The following is a 16776-nucleotide window of genomic DNA, read 5'->3' as shown; positions in this document are numbered from 1 at the left end:
CAGAATAAAGGGTAAGAATAAATCTGTTTTCAATAATGCTCATTTCTTCAAAGAGAATAAACTGTGCTGGCAATTGCACAGAAGAGTTCTGTTTACACTCTGAAGCCTTGTTCTCATTCTCCCCAACAGCACCAAAAGAAGACTTACTTCTATGGAAAGCCTCTCACTTCTCCAAACTACCATTTCTGTAAAACCTCCTAATATGTGTTTTTTCTTTCTTTGTTTGTTTTTTAAGGCTAATCACATACAACTGAATCAAATAGCAAAAGCTATCCACTGTTTCACGGTACCCTCATGTTTAGACTTGCTTCAAAAATCTAAACATCGTTAACACAATTGCATTAAATTTTCTTGTTTTTTCCCAAATCCCACCTCTTTCTTCAGGAGGAAGCCCATTTGCAATCAATTTTCGTGCATGCAGTCACTAGTAGTTAGCAGCTAACAAGAATGACAACTTGTTTTAATAAAGAAAAGACAAAGTAGGCAACAGAGAAGTTATACTTAATCAGTCACTGCAGTTTCTCATTCAGATGAACAGCAAGATTTCTACAACTCCAGGCAGAGTTTAGCATTCAAAAAAACCCTTAAAGTGTGCCTCAAAAGAAACCTCAGACAACATACCTTCTCGCTGAGGTCTATGGGAAGCCATTGGTAGTCCATCATGAGGTGCTGTGGTTCGTTCTAGCAAACTGGTCTCATTACTTGACATGCAGTCACTATGGGAAAAGTCATTCTAAATTGAGAAGAAAAAAAAGGAAGTGTCTTAATAGGATGTATATTATCAAAGCTTGCTCTAATCAGCAGAAATAAAAGTTCCTTATTTGGTATTCTACAGGAGAAAAACACGAAGTTCTTGACAGTGACAAAAAGGTGGTCATTAGCCATTTCAGTTCTTATTTTTTATTAAATGACAGATATAACCACCAAAGTTTCACTGACCTTATTTTAAAAACAGAACAGGGTGGGGGACAGATCATATGCCTTTAGGGTATCTCAGGCTGGACAATTCAAGATCATTAGCTCAGAACTTCAGTGCTAATTTACTGTTAGTATGAACTCTTTCAATTACTAATGTGTGAAGTCATCTACTCACTACACTCTAAACATATTCTCCTCAATTATATTCATGCCCTATATCTTCAGCCTGCCACTTCTTCTATATAGGAAATCATGAATAACTGTTTGGACAGTCTATCAGGACATATGGTCCTAACAGCTAAATCCATGCACCTTTTACTAACTAAACATTCAGAACACAACTAGTTGCCACCAACACTCTCTCTTCCACAGAGAAAAGGACAGACTGAAAGCTCATCTCCCCCCAGATTTGCATGCACACTTCAAAAGTATATGCCAAGAATTACTCCTGTTTTAATACAGTGCATAAGGAGGGACAGAACAGGAAATCATACAAGACGGATAACATTGACAGATAAGTAAGAGAAGAAAGAACAAACTAGGCTAACAATGATAAACTAAAGAAAAGTATTAAATGAACATGGACTTCAAGTGGCTTCTCTAGGGTAACAAGAGCCAAAATAATTTTTCCCAAATTAAGATAAAACATTAATGTATCAATTTACATCTTCTTCAATGACCAGGTCTTGTTAAAAGACCAAACCAACCAACCAAGCTAAAATTCAGAAATGTTTTAAAACATCCAATTACTTCAGATGCAACTGTTTTTGCCAGTTGATCAGTGTAATTCCATGTTTCAAGGACACGACACATTGCCTTAAAAAGATACACCCACAAAGAACTAGGAAATACCGGAAATTACTAGCAAGCTTCTGGATTAATCTATTTTAAGTGAGGCACCTCCATTTATCTGTAACAAGTAGTATAACAGATGAGTTTAGCAAGTACCTAAATGCCATCAATATGCAAATACCACATTGATAGTAGCAGCAGCAGCACAAAGGGGGAGAGAAGGTGGTTCTCTGTTTAGTACCACAAATCAACCAAATACTGTTTTTATTAAGCACTAGAAGCTAAAACAGAGGGTAGGTTTCTTGGCAAAGCTTTCAAAAGAAGCAAGTCAAATAGAGGACATTCAATGCACCACAAATATTTAGCAACTGGTCTGCATGAAAACTAGAAGGTAAATAAATATCTATCTTATTAGTAGCTCTACAAAACAAAATTCCTGGGAGAAATGGATACTTTTTGGAGTAGATGTATATTGAAAGTTCAAAGTCTGTTGCTCTCATTCAGGATGAAGAACATTGCTCACTGAAAGACCTTCATAAAAGATGGGTAGAGGAAAAATATAAATCTTCAGACAGTACTCTTAAATATAGGAAGCATAAGATTCTGGAAGTACGTGCCAGAATACATGTGATTTTTTTTTTTTTCCCCCCTGAAGGACTTGTGCAACATGGTAGGACAACCAGCAGCCAAGACTAGTTACCTTGTTTGGTACAGAGGACCCCAAGACTGTCACAACAGGCAGACCAAAATGTGGAAGCACAGAGGCGTCAAAAGACATCGGAATCCCCTTGCAGTTTGTGAATTCTTCAATAAACTACTTCAGATTTGACAGATATACCAACTAAAGCTTGCTTCATCTTACTAAACCAGCTTTACATCATCTACAGTGTGGGTACAAACTGGCAACTCGTAACAATACATTCAACTAATTTAGGACCCAGTAAGTATAAAGGCATCAAGCCTGCCCTGGGCATACTGTTAATCTAACTTTCATCTGTCACATCAACAGCCGTACACAACTAGCAAGTGAACTTCTATGTGCCTTTAGACCGCACTACAGATCGTCTGACGATTTTTTTTTTTTTTTTTCATTTCAGCTGTTTCATCTAAATCAGTGTATGGTTTGTGTTCTACACTGAGTGTCAGTAATTTCAGGTTTCAAAGCAATCAGACTTAAGATAGTGACCATGCTTTGTTTCCTCAACATAAAACTCACACCAGTCCCTAGTCACTCAGTAAACAATCTCAGCAAACTTAACTGATAGAAACATTATTTCATGCTTCAAACATCTAGTAAAACAAACATCTAGCGCAGTGTCAGACTTGGAATAAGAAAGGAAAATAGCTGTATATCAATGAGATTGCATTTTAACAGCTTTAGCAAATTTCCAAGTTTAGTTTAATTAAAAAAAAATAAAAATCACAAGCATGCTCTGAAGTGAGTCACTTTCAGATCTCCCATTGATAGTGTTGTGTCAGACATTTCATAACAACTGTGGACATAACCAAACCCAAGTACTTCACTTTTTAAGTGTTAACTCCTGCTCATGCATTATTCACAAAACTGTTGGCATTTGAGCATTAAAGTTACCCTGTTAAAACTGTGATTCATTTAAGACTGTCCATAAAAAGCACTACTACTATGATTAACTGGCTGTGTCCAAACTACATAAGCTAACAAGTTTAGCATATATTTTGCTATGAGACCGAATGTCTTCCTGACACGAAATCAAACAACTGAACCAAGATTTCTAGAGATCAATGTCAATTCTCTGGCAGAGGTAAGGTCTTCCTTAAACTACAGCCACACGATTTGCCAAAAGCAGCTTGAGTATCTTTCCTCCACACCGCATACAGAAGAGACAGACATTTGCATTAACTCTGACAAAGGGTCTCAGACTATTCAATTTGTTTTACTTTTCCAAGATGTCTTTTTCCACCTCTGAAATCATGATTGTAAGAGCTGAAGGCACTGCTTCATTCATTTTAAGGAACAAGCTGAGACTTCTGCCTAATCAATTACTTTTTTTTTTTTAATTCACAAATGGATCTAAACCCAATCAAATTTAAAGTCGGACCTTCTCTTGCATTCAAAGCCAGGCTATTTGTTTTGATTAACGGAAAAATAAATTACAGTCTATTCTAATAAATAATTGCTAGTGTGTAGTTTGTGTGCAGTTTTTAGAAGAGAGGTGTGGAAATAAGATTTACTTCAAAGATGTATTCTGCTCAGCTCATGCCAAAGAAGTATTAAATATTGCTGCTACACCTCCTAATACTAGAAAACTGCTTCTCACCTAGAACATACATAATCTTTGTAACAGCGTTCAAATATTTTTGCAGATAATTGTTCTAGAACGGTTACTTTTCTATCCATGGCAGCGTTCTGTACCAGCTGAACTACATCCACATTTGAAGGCTCCCTCTAAATTGCAAAATATCACATGGTTCAAACCTGCATGTAAACAAGTCCTGACATCGATGATTTTATAAATCATCATAACTGTAAAGAAGTTCATAATTTATTCACTTGAAAAATTCTTCACGTAGAAAGTTAAACCAGTAATATATACTGCATGTATTCTGTGAATGATAGCTTTCGCAATACCTAGTGGAATGCAGGAGGTAGACAGTAGGGTAATCCAGGGCAGTCATAGCTTTACCTTACAGCTTGCAGCCTGCAAGGGCTGTTTCTGTGCCAGCTCCAGATCCTATCTTAAGCTGCACTACAACTCTTCACATTTGGTGCTAGCTACTGTGACAGTCCTACATCAAACACTCACAAGTAACTAAAATACAAGTGGCACTGTGAGAGCGGACAACTCTAGCATGCGAGTGACTGGGAAGTTGAGGCAGTCTGGAGGGCCAATTAAGAGTAACGTCGTGGGTTGCTACCTGGTGCCAGTCACACCACAAACACAAGTCCTTTAAAACTGGGTATGCCGCCAAGGAGTTCCTGTTGATGGTCATGCTGTATAGCGCTAACTGTGCTAGTCATTTCCTGTCAATGAATAAAATATATTCACACAAGACACGCAAGTGTAAGGTTAATTCTTGTATAAGCCTTTGCCACTGTAAGGCTTTCACATGCAAGGATTCACTGCAGCTCATAGTGCTGCTGCTAACGATTAAAATACAGGGAAGCAAGAAATGTGGGTGGCCCCAAACCAGTTGCCAGATAATTAATTTGATAATCGCACAGACCTTTGTGATGGGCTAGAGGATTAACTATATTTCTGCTTAAAAGTGAAATGAGCTAAGAGAGCGCTCTAAAAATTGTTTGCTCTCACAATCTAGACCAGAGTTTTGTGCCCAAGACATCTTTCCTCATATGGTTGAAAGCAAGCACCATATTAAAAAAAACACCCATAGCTTGAGATGTTTCCCATGACTGTAAAGACAAGCACCAAATGTCTAAAGTGGAGAGCCATCTTGCGCGGAAGGATGTTGCTCTGTGTAACTAACGTATGTGAGCCGAGCAAACCTCAGCTAGCCTACACATGACAGATGTCCAAACTCTGCCTTCTATTAACATAGATGGCTGATCAAAAAATATCATGCTAGTATTGGTTTGGCAATATGTAATGAAATCTGTTATTGGATAACCTTCTAATTATCATGAGCAAGTGACTGATGCACATAAGTCTTCTGATGTTTGCATTGCACTTTCATAAAAGAACTATTCATGCATCAGCTCTGATGAGCACTAACAAGGGAAACCTGCTTACAGCAGCTGGACAGCTTGATTAGTTCTACATGCCCAAATATGAAAGCTTATTTTTCTGCAAGACTTTAGTAAATGTGCTGTTAGGGACAACACTACTTAGCCTTGCAGGCTGTGCAGATGTAAACTGGCACAGCTCATTCATTCATGTACAAGTGGGAACTGGCAAAAAAAAACAGATGAAAGAAGGCATCTTGGAAGAATCAAGGTCTAACTCATGATCACGAGTTACCAACTACAGCATCTGTACCTTAGAGAAATTCGAGTGATGGCAGAATAATCATTAATAGATGTGGTGCCAGTTACAAGACCAAAGCCGTGATTTGCTTAAAACAATCCTTACAAGCTACCACCCTTATTGCTTCACAACTGTGATACCCAGATACATAGCTCTGTAGCTACATTACCACAAAGGCTAAACATCACCTCTTAAGAAGCAACAATCAGCTGAAAATGCATGTTAGTTGTGTGCTGCAGAACCCTCTCGACAACAGCAGCAAAGAGGAAGCCTTACTCAAGACTGTGTGCAAGACTGCACCCTATCACCTAATTCTTGCTGTTACTTGGATATAGGGGTGGAACATTCATGCCATCTTATACTTAAACGGAAATCCAGCACATGTATTTAATACTCACAAATGCAAACACAGAGGGAAGCAGTACTTCAAAACTCTGTTTAGTATTGACAACTGTTGATGCAACAGATTGTCTCCCATGCAAAAAATCCACTACTGTCTTGGACAAGCTGCTGGCCGAATGCAAGATCAAGACTGAAGACAATTGCCCAACTGACATTGCTGCTAAGTTACACTTCAGTTTGCAAGCTTTGAACTACGCTGCGCAATGGCACCGTCAGATTGATTTGAGATGCAGAGCGCTGTCCTACAAGACTAAGAACAGAATCGGCCTCAAGATTTAAGACCACAAAGACCTACCAAATGATCTCTCTTTTGGCCACAGTCAACAAGCAACTTAAATGGCTCCTTGTTAACTTATCTTTTCACATGCAGAATCAACCTCCAGAACAATAATGCTTATTCCACATAGAATCACAGGCTGGAGAAACGGGTTGACAGAAACCTCATGAAGTTCAAAAAGGGGAAGTGCAAAGTCTTGCACCTGGGGAGGAACAACTACAGGCACCACACAAGCTGGGGCCTAACCAGCTAGAAAGCAGCTTTGCAGAAAAGGACCTATATATATATAAATGTATATATATACACATACACCTGAAGGGAGGGTGCAAAGAGGATGGAGCCAGACTCTTCAGTGGTGACCAGTGACAGGACCAGAGGCAGTGGGCACAAATGGAAACACAGGAGATTCCCTCCGAACATCAGGAATCAGTTTTCCACTGTGAGGGTGACCGAGCACTGGCACAAGTTGCCCAAGGACTGTCCATCCTTGGAGCTACTCAAAAGCCATCTGGACATAGTCCTGGGCAACCAGCTGTAGATGGCCCTGCTTGAGCAGGGAGGGGGGAGTGGACAAGATGACCTCCAGAGGTCCCAGCCAACCTCAGCCATTTTGTGGTTCTGTGACCAGACATAAAATCCTGTAATATGCTAAATAAAAGCCTGACTAGCTGAACATATGATTCAAATGGATAATCCGCAACTGCCCTATTAATTCGTATCTAGTAAGCTGGATCACATAGAGAGAATGCACAGTTGCCCAAGAGTATTTTAAGGCATATTTGTTTAGCTAAATTGTTTTAAGAGCTCACCTGTAAGAGGCAGCAACACTGCAAGGGAAACAGAAACCTTTTGAAAAAATAGCAGCTGATTCAAGGAGGAAAAGCACATCATATGACAGCTTCAGCAACCACATATCGACCAACTTGTAGCACTGTGAAATCATAACAATTCTGAGACAAAGGGCATACCAACCTCTTACGCAGCATTAACAACTTCAGCTACCAAGGCCTCTGGCAACTACACTTGAAATACCAAATATGTCAGCTACAGCAATGATTTACAGTGCTGGAGGAATACCACACCTTGTGTTTGCTAGGAACACAGTACATTCTTTCTCTAAGTCTCATCTGCATCTGAGCTTTTAACTGGACTTAAAGCACAGTTTCAGTCCAACCTAACCACCTCATGACAAAGTAGAGAACCTGAAGCTAAAGCCAGCAATGCAAGTTTAGATGTTACTGCATCGCCAGCTGGTTGCTCATCCAACAACTTTGTACAACTTCAGTACTGTTACAATTGCCTGTTGAGTGATTAAGAAGAAGATTACTTGGATGTATTAGTTCAGACTGATAACAAAAAAATTATTCTCACAATGGCCTAGAGTGTCGGAAAAATCTAAAAAACATTTGCCCCTTAGGAGTGGTTCACTGAAGTACAATTAGTACTGAGAGAAGACGATGCCTTCACTACTACTTTTAACTATTGGCAGATATGTCATTTTGTCCAATTCTTGAACTCAAGAGGTCTAAGCAGCATAGTTTAAAACTATTCTTTCACGTATGGCAGTTCCAAATAACAGAAAATATCTCTGTCAGGTTCTTATCTCAATCTTAAGACACTTCCCAAGGCATTAAATCTCCTTTCACTATTAAAAGTATTTTTACTTTCTTCTCCCCAAAGGGACAAGATTAAGAGGTTGAGGAAAGGCAAGAAGCTCACGAAGGAATGCAGCTTCCAGCCAGATCTCTGAGCTTGTCCTCTGCAAGCTTCGGTCTCTGAAAGTATAAACCCTTAAGACTTGGAGGATTCTACAGAAATTCATCAAGTCTTGGAGGAAAAGTAGGCATTTAATATTAATTACAGTTAATGGAGAATCAACTATAGTGTTTCTAGGACAACTATGACTAGACACTGATATTGGCAAGCAAATGAGGTGACAGAGATTTCAGTAGACAGAATCCTACAGGCTTCAGTGGTTTCATAGATACAGCCATCTTACTGCAGCTGCATGCATCCTTTTCTGAGAGTCCTTGGTACTCCAAGCCCAGTGAGATCCTGCTGTCTACAAAGAAGTCAACACTGGGCAACACTGAAAACTGGACCACAGCTTAACAACAGTAATCTAAGTGCAAGCATTAGCAAGCCATGGGTATGTTTTCAATGCCCCCAGTGCTCATTTAATATGTTGGAGAAGAAACCGCATGGAAAATGGCGAGAGGCTGATTAACCCTAGTACAAAGCGACTGAGCAAGGCTACAAACTTGTCCTGTCCTAATACCTCCTATTTAGAGCTGAATGACTAAAACAACTGAGAACAGTGAAAGTTTTTACTCTGCAGTTTCCTGGAGTATTAGCATCCACATTTAGACAGAGGTCTTTCATTTTAGGCATTGTCTTTTATCTAGTTATGACTTCCTTTCCAGAAGACTTCCAGTAATGTTTCTGGAAATCCTAACTCCTGTTTGGAGTCAGAGAAATTCCTGTTCAGAGACTAGGGTGGTAGACTCACTGAGGGAGCCAGAATACTTTTTAGCTCAGTATGCGAAACTTGTAAAACATTAGAATTTTCCTGGAGCGTACCACCATTTAAAAGATCTTTCTCAACAATAAAATTACTTTTTTTTAATCTTTCTGTCTCTTACTTAAACCAGATTCTGAAGACATACTTTCCCCTATGCTCAACTCTATGACACTAGAAAGAGCACACTGCAGCTTCAAAATGGGATTGCGTGTATTTTTGTTTCCACAGACAGAGCTCTTAGATTCTAAAATTAAGTTCTACCACCTTGTTCTGCTGCAAGTCACTGAAGATCAATCATAAAAGCACTCTTCTAATTTGCAGACAAAATATCCTACAAATAGAAGTCTACTAAGAAAAATACTCTGTAAATAGAAACTTTCTCTTCATTTGTAAGCAGAAACTTTTTCTGTAAAGAATCCTCCAGCCAGCTAATTATAATACTATTCAGCAAACCATTATCTCTAGAATATTGCCTATTTCAATAGAACCTTAGTTCTATTACTGTCAAGTATGCCTGATTAAATGTTCCAGTGTCTAACGCAAACCGTATTTATTATGTTAGCGCATACTCAGACCTCTTTCAGTGTTTCAGCATTCTGATCTCAGATCTTGGATGGGATGGAGCAAGATAGGCAATAAAGTCAAACAGCTTTGAAACCGATGCACTTTATTAAACAAATATAATCAACACAAGAATTAAGCTATGTGTTCTGTGATTTAAGCCAATGCATACAGTGGTATCAGCAGACTCTTTGCACCTTAAAATGCTTGTTTTATGACTACAGATGTGAATGCTGTTATTTATTCTTATACTTCAACTTTAGATTCAAAGTTCATATTCTGCACAGCTTAATAGAACAATGACTTTTTTTTCCCAAAAGGTGTTATTATAAACTATACCTTCATTTAGAAATCTGCAAAGAGTATCAAGTCTTCCTACCTTAAGTAAAAAAAAGTATTTCAGAACACTTTCTTAATGAAACAAAGCTTTTGCAATTATAAGGCAATCCTACCTCTGCCCATCCCACTCCAACAGTCCTATCTCCTACAACTTTTGAATTTATCAGCCATTTCCAGCTAACTGTTAAAACGGATCATTAAGAAATCTTAAGTTCTTAAAGGATCATTAAAATAGGGGACCAAAAAAAGCAGCAATCCTATTAATCCTTTGTCAAGAAGCAACTTTTATGTGAGCTCAACCTTACCAGACAGCACAGATCCTATCCAGAAAACAATTCCAAGCATGAGAAAAAGTAAACTACTTTATGTTCTAGTGAATCACCTACAAATTGTTTGTAGATGAACTTCTCAAGGTCTGCTGCTCATTAGAGCTAAATATTATAACTCCTCCTTGAGACCTCAAACCAAGCCATTTTTGTTAGATATGCCACATGCAATAACATAGTTCTTGCCCTAAGGAATTCAGAATCTAAACTTGACAAAGAAACCACCTGGTTCAATTCCAGGTCTGAACTCCATCACCTCTGCAGGTTGATTTCACATCACCGTTGCCTGCCTGCCTGCCATAGGTACGTATTATTTCACAGGTCGTGTGAACAACAGCTCTCCGGCCATCTTCAGGCTGTTGAGAAGACATGAGCTGGGAAAGCCTGGGAGCGTTAAGGAAGGGAAGAGCACAGCTGAGCTAGCAGCCTCTCCGCACAAAACTTCTCTTGTGGTTTATCTGCTCGATAAACTAGGCACACCACAGCCCCTCTCGGGACAGGCCGTGCTTGCAGCAAAGCCTTCCCGCAACGACCCCAGAGTATTCCCACGCCCTGGGCTTCTCCCTTCAGGGGAAGGGCTGCGGCATTCCCAGCGTTCCGGGCAGGGACAGCTCCTCGGAACAAGGCCCGGGCGGCCCCGAGCGGGCGCGGCGCCGGCCCCGGCAGCGCCCGAAGGGAGCGGAGGGCGTGCAGGGCCAGCGGGGCGCTCCGTGCCCACAGCAACGGGCGGCCGGGAGCGCGGGCCCCCCTCCAGCCTCCGCGAGCGGCGGGACCGGCCCCACGCGCCCTCATCGGTGCAGAACGGCCGAGACCCTTCCCGTTATGCAACAGAGGGCGCCTCCCCGCCCCGGCGGGACGGAGAGGAAACCGCCCTGCCGGCACGTGACCAGGAGCGCAGGCTCCGCCGCCGCCATCTTGAATGGGGGCGGGAAGCAGCCGTGACCATTAGTCACCGCATCCCCGCCCGGGGAGGGGTCTCGCGGAGCGGCTCGCCGGGGGACCGGCCCTTTCGCCCCCACCGGCACGGCGGGGGAGGGCGGAGGGGAACAGGGGCCGTGCCCTTACGGGGCGGGGAGGCGCCATGATCGATCCATCCTCCCCGCAAACAAAGCGAGAGGTCACCCCCTCCCCCGGCCGTTCTCCGGGCCGTTACGGTACTCCTTGGGTTGGGGTCGTCCGCCCCCCCTTTATCGGTTCTTCTGCCGTCGCAGAACCTGGCTGTCCCTATGTAACGGGGGAAGCGAAAGTTCAAGTCCCTCTTCCAGGTGCGGCCATTGCTAAACGTGACAGGAACCGCCTGCTCCGGGCACTTCCCGTGCGGCCGTGAGGCGCGGCAGCGAGGCGGCCAGCGGGCTGGCCCCGGTGGGCACGGCCCAGGCCGGGGAGGCTGGAAGGGCGCGGGGCACCGCGAACATGGCCAGGGCGGGAGGTAAAGCTGCTTGTGCTGCACGGCTGCTGCCTGCACGGCCACAGAGCGGGTTAGAACCAAAGAGGGAGCCCAGCCCTTCTGACCCGAGGCCAGCCGAAGAAAAATTCAAAGAGGCCTTTATGAACCGTTTTAGTTCACAGATGCAGAGCCCCGAAGGCACTTAAACTTCAGAGATTAAAGGAGGATAAAAAGCCTGTGGACACCTAACAGGATTTTAAATCAAGTCAAATTTAACAGTACAGCTGCATTTTGCCAGGGAAGTCTTTAACCATCTCCTCCAGCGTCTTATCTGTGAGGGTCCCACCGCCTCTGTGAATGTGAACTGAAAATACTGGGCAGAAACACATCAGTCCCTCTGTTCCCTGTCAGCCATTATTTCCCAGAAGAGGCTCTCCTGTATTTACAATTTAACCATTAAGAAAGGAAAAAAGCCTACAGAAGGGATGCCGTTTCAGTCCTGCGTGGACTAGGGAATATGTGATGTGCATGTTCAGCCAAGCTGACTCGGGTCTCTCAGTGTTCCCTGAGTAAATGAAACCACAACTTGGAAGGCTGCTTTTACGCCGAAGCCAGAATACTGCACAAAACGGACTTCAATGCCAGTAGTTCATGAGAGCCTGATCTCCTAATGCATTTGGTGGGACACACTGAGCAGCTACAACTGATGTGCCAGTTTCAGGCAGGAAATATGTTTCCAGTTACTAGTACTTTAAACCCAGCAAGAACAGTGTCCAGTCTTACCAATTCCTGCAACTTTATCTTCTCCCCCTAAAGATGGATGGACCTCTAGGATTCATTTTGGGATAGAACTAGACCTGATGCAGGTCAATGAGCCAAAATAAACACTTTTTGGACATAGGCTACGAATCCATTATGATTTTAGTACCATAACATCTTCCCACTAGTTTATGACCTGCCAAATGTGCTTTAGCCTTAAAATGATACAAGCATTTACTTAATGTATTTGAAGGCTTAGAAATTCGTCCCTGTCTCCTCCAAGAAGTACTCAAGAGCATATCCCATCTTTACCAAACAGGAAAAAAGAGCCATTCCTTCCGCGTGGCAGGCAATGTAAAACAGTTTTCTAGGAGCAGCTGAATTGGACAGCACTGCAAGTAAACCGAGAAACAAAAATCCAAAAACCCCAACCGTTACTGATTTGTACCTTCTTCTGTTAAGTACCTCATGAAAACCTGATGTGTTCAGTTGAACAACATTATAAACACCTCTCTTCCAGCCTTTTCTTCCCCTTTGCAAGAGAGGCCATCTATAGACCAAAAACTGCAGAGCTCCAAGATGATGGCTTGGTTGCATAAATACAGGGCAGATTTTAAAGCCAACGCTCATCAAGAGGGCAGCAACGAATGGCACTGGGGGAAACCCTTAGTTTAAACATAGCTGCTGCACAGGAGAATGGTTCAGAGCCACTCACCGAAAGTCTTCATTCTCAGTGACAGCCACCTTCCAGCAACAAGTGGCACATCTGCTTTCAAGATGTGCTTTGCTGTTTCCTGACAGCCACCCAGAAAATCGGCTTTTCTCTGAACAGAAGCTCCAGTTGTGACATTTTAATTTGCTCCTTTAGTAGAATGATTACCACCCCTTCCCAAACATCTTCAGCCACCTTACTGAACATGGCTTTTCAGAGAACCAGCCTTAGAGCCACTGACCCCTGACTGCTGCCCTGATCCTTACCCACGTCCAAGTCTAAGTCTCATTTTGTGGGGTGCGGAGCACGTTCCGTACAAAAATTATTTCAATGTGTTCTATTGTTTTAAGCCCCTACAGAATACTCTCTTAGGCCGTATGGTTTCTACCCAGCATTATTATTTTTACAAGTTTAGTCAAGCTGTCACTTGTACTTCTGCATGGTACAACTTCTTCAGCGGCCTACAGCATACGAGGCAGCCAGTCAAGCTGTAGCAGTACTCTGCATCCTGCGCTCCAGCAAGGCAGGATTCAAAAAGCAGTGCTCCAGAAAGCACGGCAGGCTAGAAAAATAAGTCCTCCCTCCCCAGTTCTACTACGTCATAGTCAGACACTGTTACGTCACAAGAAGAAATTCGTACTAGACACTCTACAGCAGCTTGTGGGGGTGGCCGGGGCCTACACTGCCCGGGGGGGCGGGGGGGAGGGGCGGTGGACAGAACGAGCAAGGAGGCAAATATGGAGAGGCCACATCCCAACGGGGGGGCTTAGGGGAAAGGCAAGCGGCCGCCCTCAGCTCCTAGAAAATCGGGAGGGGGTGAAGGAAGAGGAAGGAAACCGCCTGACGAGATGGCGCAGCGGGAAGAGACCAGCACGCAGCGTTACCTGGCCTTGGTGGCGGCCGAAGCCCTCCTCTTCCTGGTCCCCGCACAAGGCCCTCCGCAGCCGCTCCAGGTGCTCCCGCAGGGTGACCCGCTGGTGGAAGGAAAAGGCCGGGTGCAGCGAGGCCATGGTGAAGAGCAGGAGCAGCTCCTCCTGCGCGCCGAAGCCCAGGCCCTGGGCGGCGGGGAGGCTGGCCTGCCCGTTTTCTCCAGCTCCGTCCATCACCACCACCACCTCCTCCTCCTCGGCCCCCTCCTCCTCGGCAGCGCCCGCTTGGGGCCGCCGCGCCGGGCAGCTCTGCAGGATGGAGTCCACCTGGGGCAGGAGGCGGTGGAGGCGGCCGGCGGCCTCGCGGTTCTCGGAGCCCAGCAGGGCCAGGTAGACGATGAGCTTGGAGCGCACGGCCGGGTCGCGGAAGTCGCCGAGCTGCCCGGGGTCGCTGAGCCCGTTGGCCTTCGCCTCCGAGTCGCGGAGGCAGTGGTAGTCCTTGCGGGCCAGGTCTTCCAGGCAGGAGCCCAGGAACCGCAGCTCCAGCGGGTTGCACAGGTCCAGCAGCCCCACCATGAACTCCAGCCGCTGCGCCGAGCCCAGCACCAGCCCAAACCACTCGTACACCGTCTCCTTGTCGGTGCGGGCCGCCGCCGAGCCGGGCCCGCCGCCGCCCGGAGCGGCGAGCGCGGCGGGGGGGTGCGGCGGGCCGGGCCCGGGCCCCGGCCCCGGCCCCAAGCCGTGCAGCTGGCTCGGCCTCTCCAGCCCGCACCCCCTCCCCGCGGCGGCGCCCCCGCGGGCCGGCGCCCGGGGCACCTGCTGCAGCTGGAGGTGACAGTCCAGGGCACCGCCGGGCTCCTTCAGCCCCAGCCCCGCGGCTGCCGCCGCCGCCTCTTCCACCGCCGCCGCCTTGTGGCTCGTTTGCTTCAGGGGCAGCTTCATCTTCAGCATCCTCGGCACGGGGGGGTCGCGGGCATCCGACGGGGCCCTGCCCGGCGGGGGGGGACGCGGCGCGGGCGGGCGCGGCGGTCAGGAGGAGCCGCTCATGCTGCCGCGGCCCTGCCGGCGCGGGAGAGGCGCGCGCAGGGGCAACGGTCCCGGCGTGTGCGCGCGGGGGGAGTGGGCGGGAGGGTGGGGGAAGGGCGGGCCTCGCTCGCGGCGGCGTCTGCGGCTCCCGCAGCGGTTCCCCCTCCCCCCCTTCCCCAGCGCCTGTGTGCGCGCGCCCGGCGGCCCTCGCGCGCGCGCAGAGCCGGAGGCGGCCGTTGGCGCTCGCGGCCCCGGCCGGCGCGGACTGAGCCCGAGCTCCCGGCGGGGGGCAGGGCAGGGGGACGCGGCCGAGAGGGGGCGGGCGGAGTGCGCCTCTCCGCCTATCGGCGCCGCCGACGTCAGAGCGCTCGTCAACGTGCGCGGCGCCCGCCGCCGGGGCCCGGGCAGGGCGGCGCTGCGCGCGGTGGGCCTGGGCCTGCGGCAGCCGCCCCGCCTGAGTCAGGGCGGGGGAGCCGGGGCCGGGGCCCGGGCCGGTCGTGCGCACGGCGGGCAGCGGCGCCCATCTCCTGAATAGGCGGAGGCTGCATCCTCCGCGGGCGCCGCAACCCATCCCGCCCCGCAACTCGCTCCGTGCCGCCGGACAGGCCCGAGGCCGCGGCCTCGCTGCCGCTCGCACTCGGGAGGTGCTCTGCCGCGAGAAACGGCCGCCGGCTTCTGGCTGGGGCTGTTTCTCGTCTCCTAGTACGTGGAAAGTGGCTGTGCTTGACCCCGGGCCGCGGGGGCCGAGCGGGGCGCCGTGAGGCGGAGGGGAGCTGCGCGGTGTGAGCGCGGGGCACGGGGTCGTGTCGTTTCCCCCCCGCCCCGGGCGGGTCGGTGGCCGCGGCCTGACTCCTGGCACAGCCTCACGTTTGCCTAACGAGTTCAATTACGCACAGAAATGGGAACAGCTCAACAGTTCACCTGAGACCAGCCGAGGAGCAAACCTCCCTATCTCCTAGCTAAAAGATTTTCCTGAGATAAGGCCCCGTGTTGACTGATGACTAGGCTTTGGCGTGCAGGCACACGTGGATTTACCCATAGCTGGCAGGACCCGGCCCAAAGCTGTGCCACACTGATGGAACAATGCTAATTATGGAAACATAGCCGCTACAGGCTTTTACATTTCTAATGCAATTGAAACTATTACTATTGGAAGGTGTCTCATTTTTAAATTACTACTGTTAGAGTATCATGTTGCTTTCTACCAGGCTGTTTTACAGTAGGGAAATAAAGGGAATATTACAGAAAAAAGTATGGCAAAATGGCTTTGGGATAGTCCGTCATTAAATAGCAGGCTTGCCTCATTCTCATTCCCCTTGTTCTGTTCCCAACTGTTGCGATCCATGACGACGAAGAGCCTACAATTACAAGATTAAGCAGTACTCTGAGTAATCAGAAAGTTGCAATGCTCCTTGCTTCGGTTCCCACACATTTACATAAAGACCGTATATTTGAAAACGGAATCAAGCCCCTGGCTTGCAGAACAACACAGTGAAGAATAAAATGTGTTTTAATTACAATTATGCAAAGCAGCATCCCTGAACTGCTTACAGCAACAAAGTATAAATTGCCAACGCTAACTCCCCCTTCTCTGTCTGTCCAGAAGCCGATTGTGCTACAATGAAAGAGCCTGCTTATTAAACAACTAAGTAAATGTCACACAGATTGTAATAATCTTGTACGCATCGCTCAGATTTGCCACAGAGCAGTCTTGAATAGTGGTTATAGATGAAACCGTATCCTGCATGTTTATATATATGCAGCAAGCATATGTATTTTATTTTAAAAAAAATTGAAGTACTAACTAGTAGGTAGCATATTTAGGATGATACGTTCCTAATTGCTGCTCGGTCCCTTTCAGTAACACAAACGGACTTGAACCTGACTCACTGCAGCTATCCTCATTCATCAGCATCACAGCAGCA

At 46.4% G+C, this 16776-nt stretch overlaps 1 protein-coding gene across 2 annotated transcripts in view; it reads right to left on the bottom strand.

The window, feature by feature from the left end:
* The window catches only part of ZCCHC2 (zinc finger CCHC-type containing 2), a 43382-nt gene extending 28606 nt beyond the window's left edge, over positions 1–14776 (bottom strand). The window contains exons 1-2 of one of the 2 annotated variants that reach the window (XM_059815494.1): positions 13841–14776; positions 622–733 (exon numbers count right to left, since the gene is read on the bottom strand). In XM_059815494.1, coding sequence (XP_059671477.1) covers positions 622–733; positions 13841–14776 — 1048 coding nt within the window. The remainder of the gene's footprint in view (positions 1–621; positions 734–13840) is intronic. The other variant, XM_059815495.1, reaches the window with a different exon arrangement.
* Between the last annotated feature and the right edge of the window lie 2000 nt (positions 14777–16776).

Source organism: Gavia stellata, chromosome 3 (genome assembly GCF_030936135.1).
Source record: "Gavia stellata isolate bGavSte3 chromosome 3, bGavSte3.hap2, whole genome shotgun sequence".
In the NCBI taxonomy this organism is placed as follows: Eukaryota; Metazoa; Chordata; class Aves; order Gaviiformes; family Gaviidae; genus Gavia; species Gavia stellata.
This window is presented reverse-complemented; position numbering and strand designations above follow the sequence as displayed.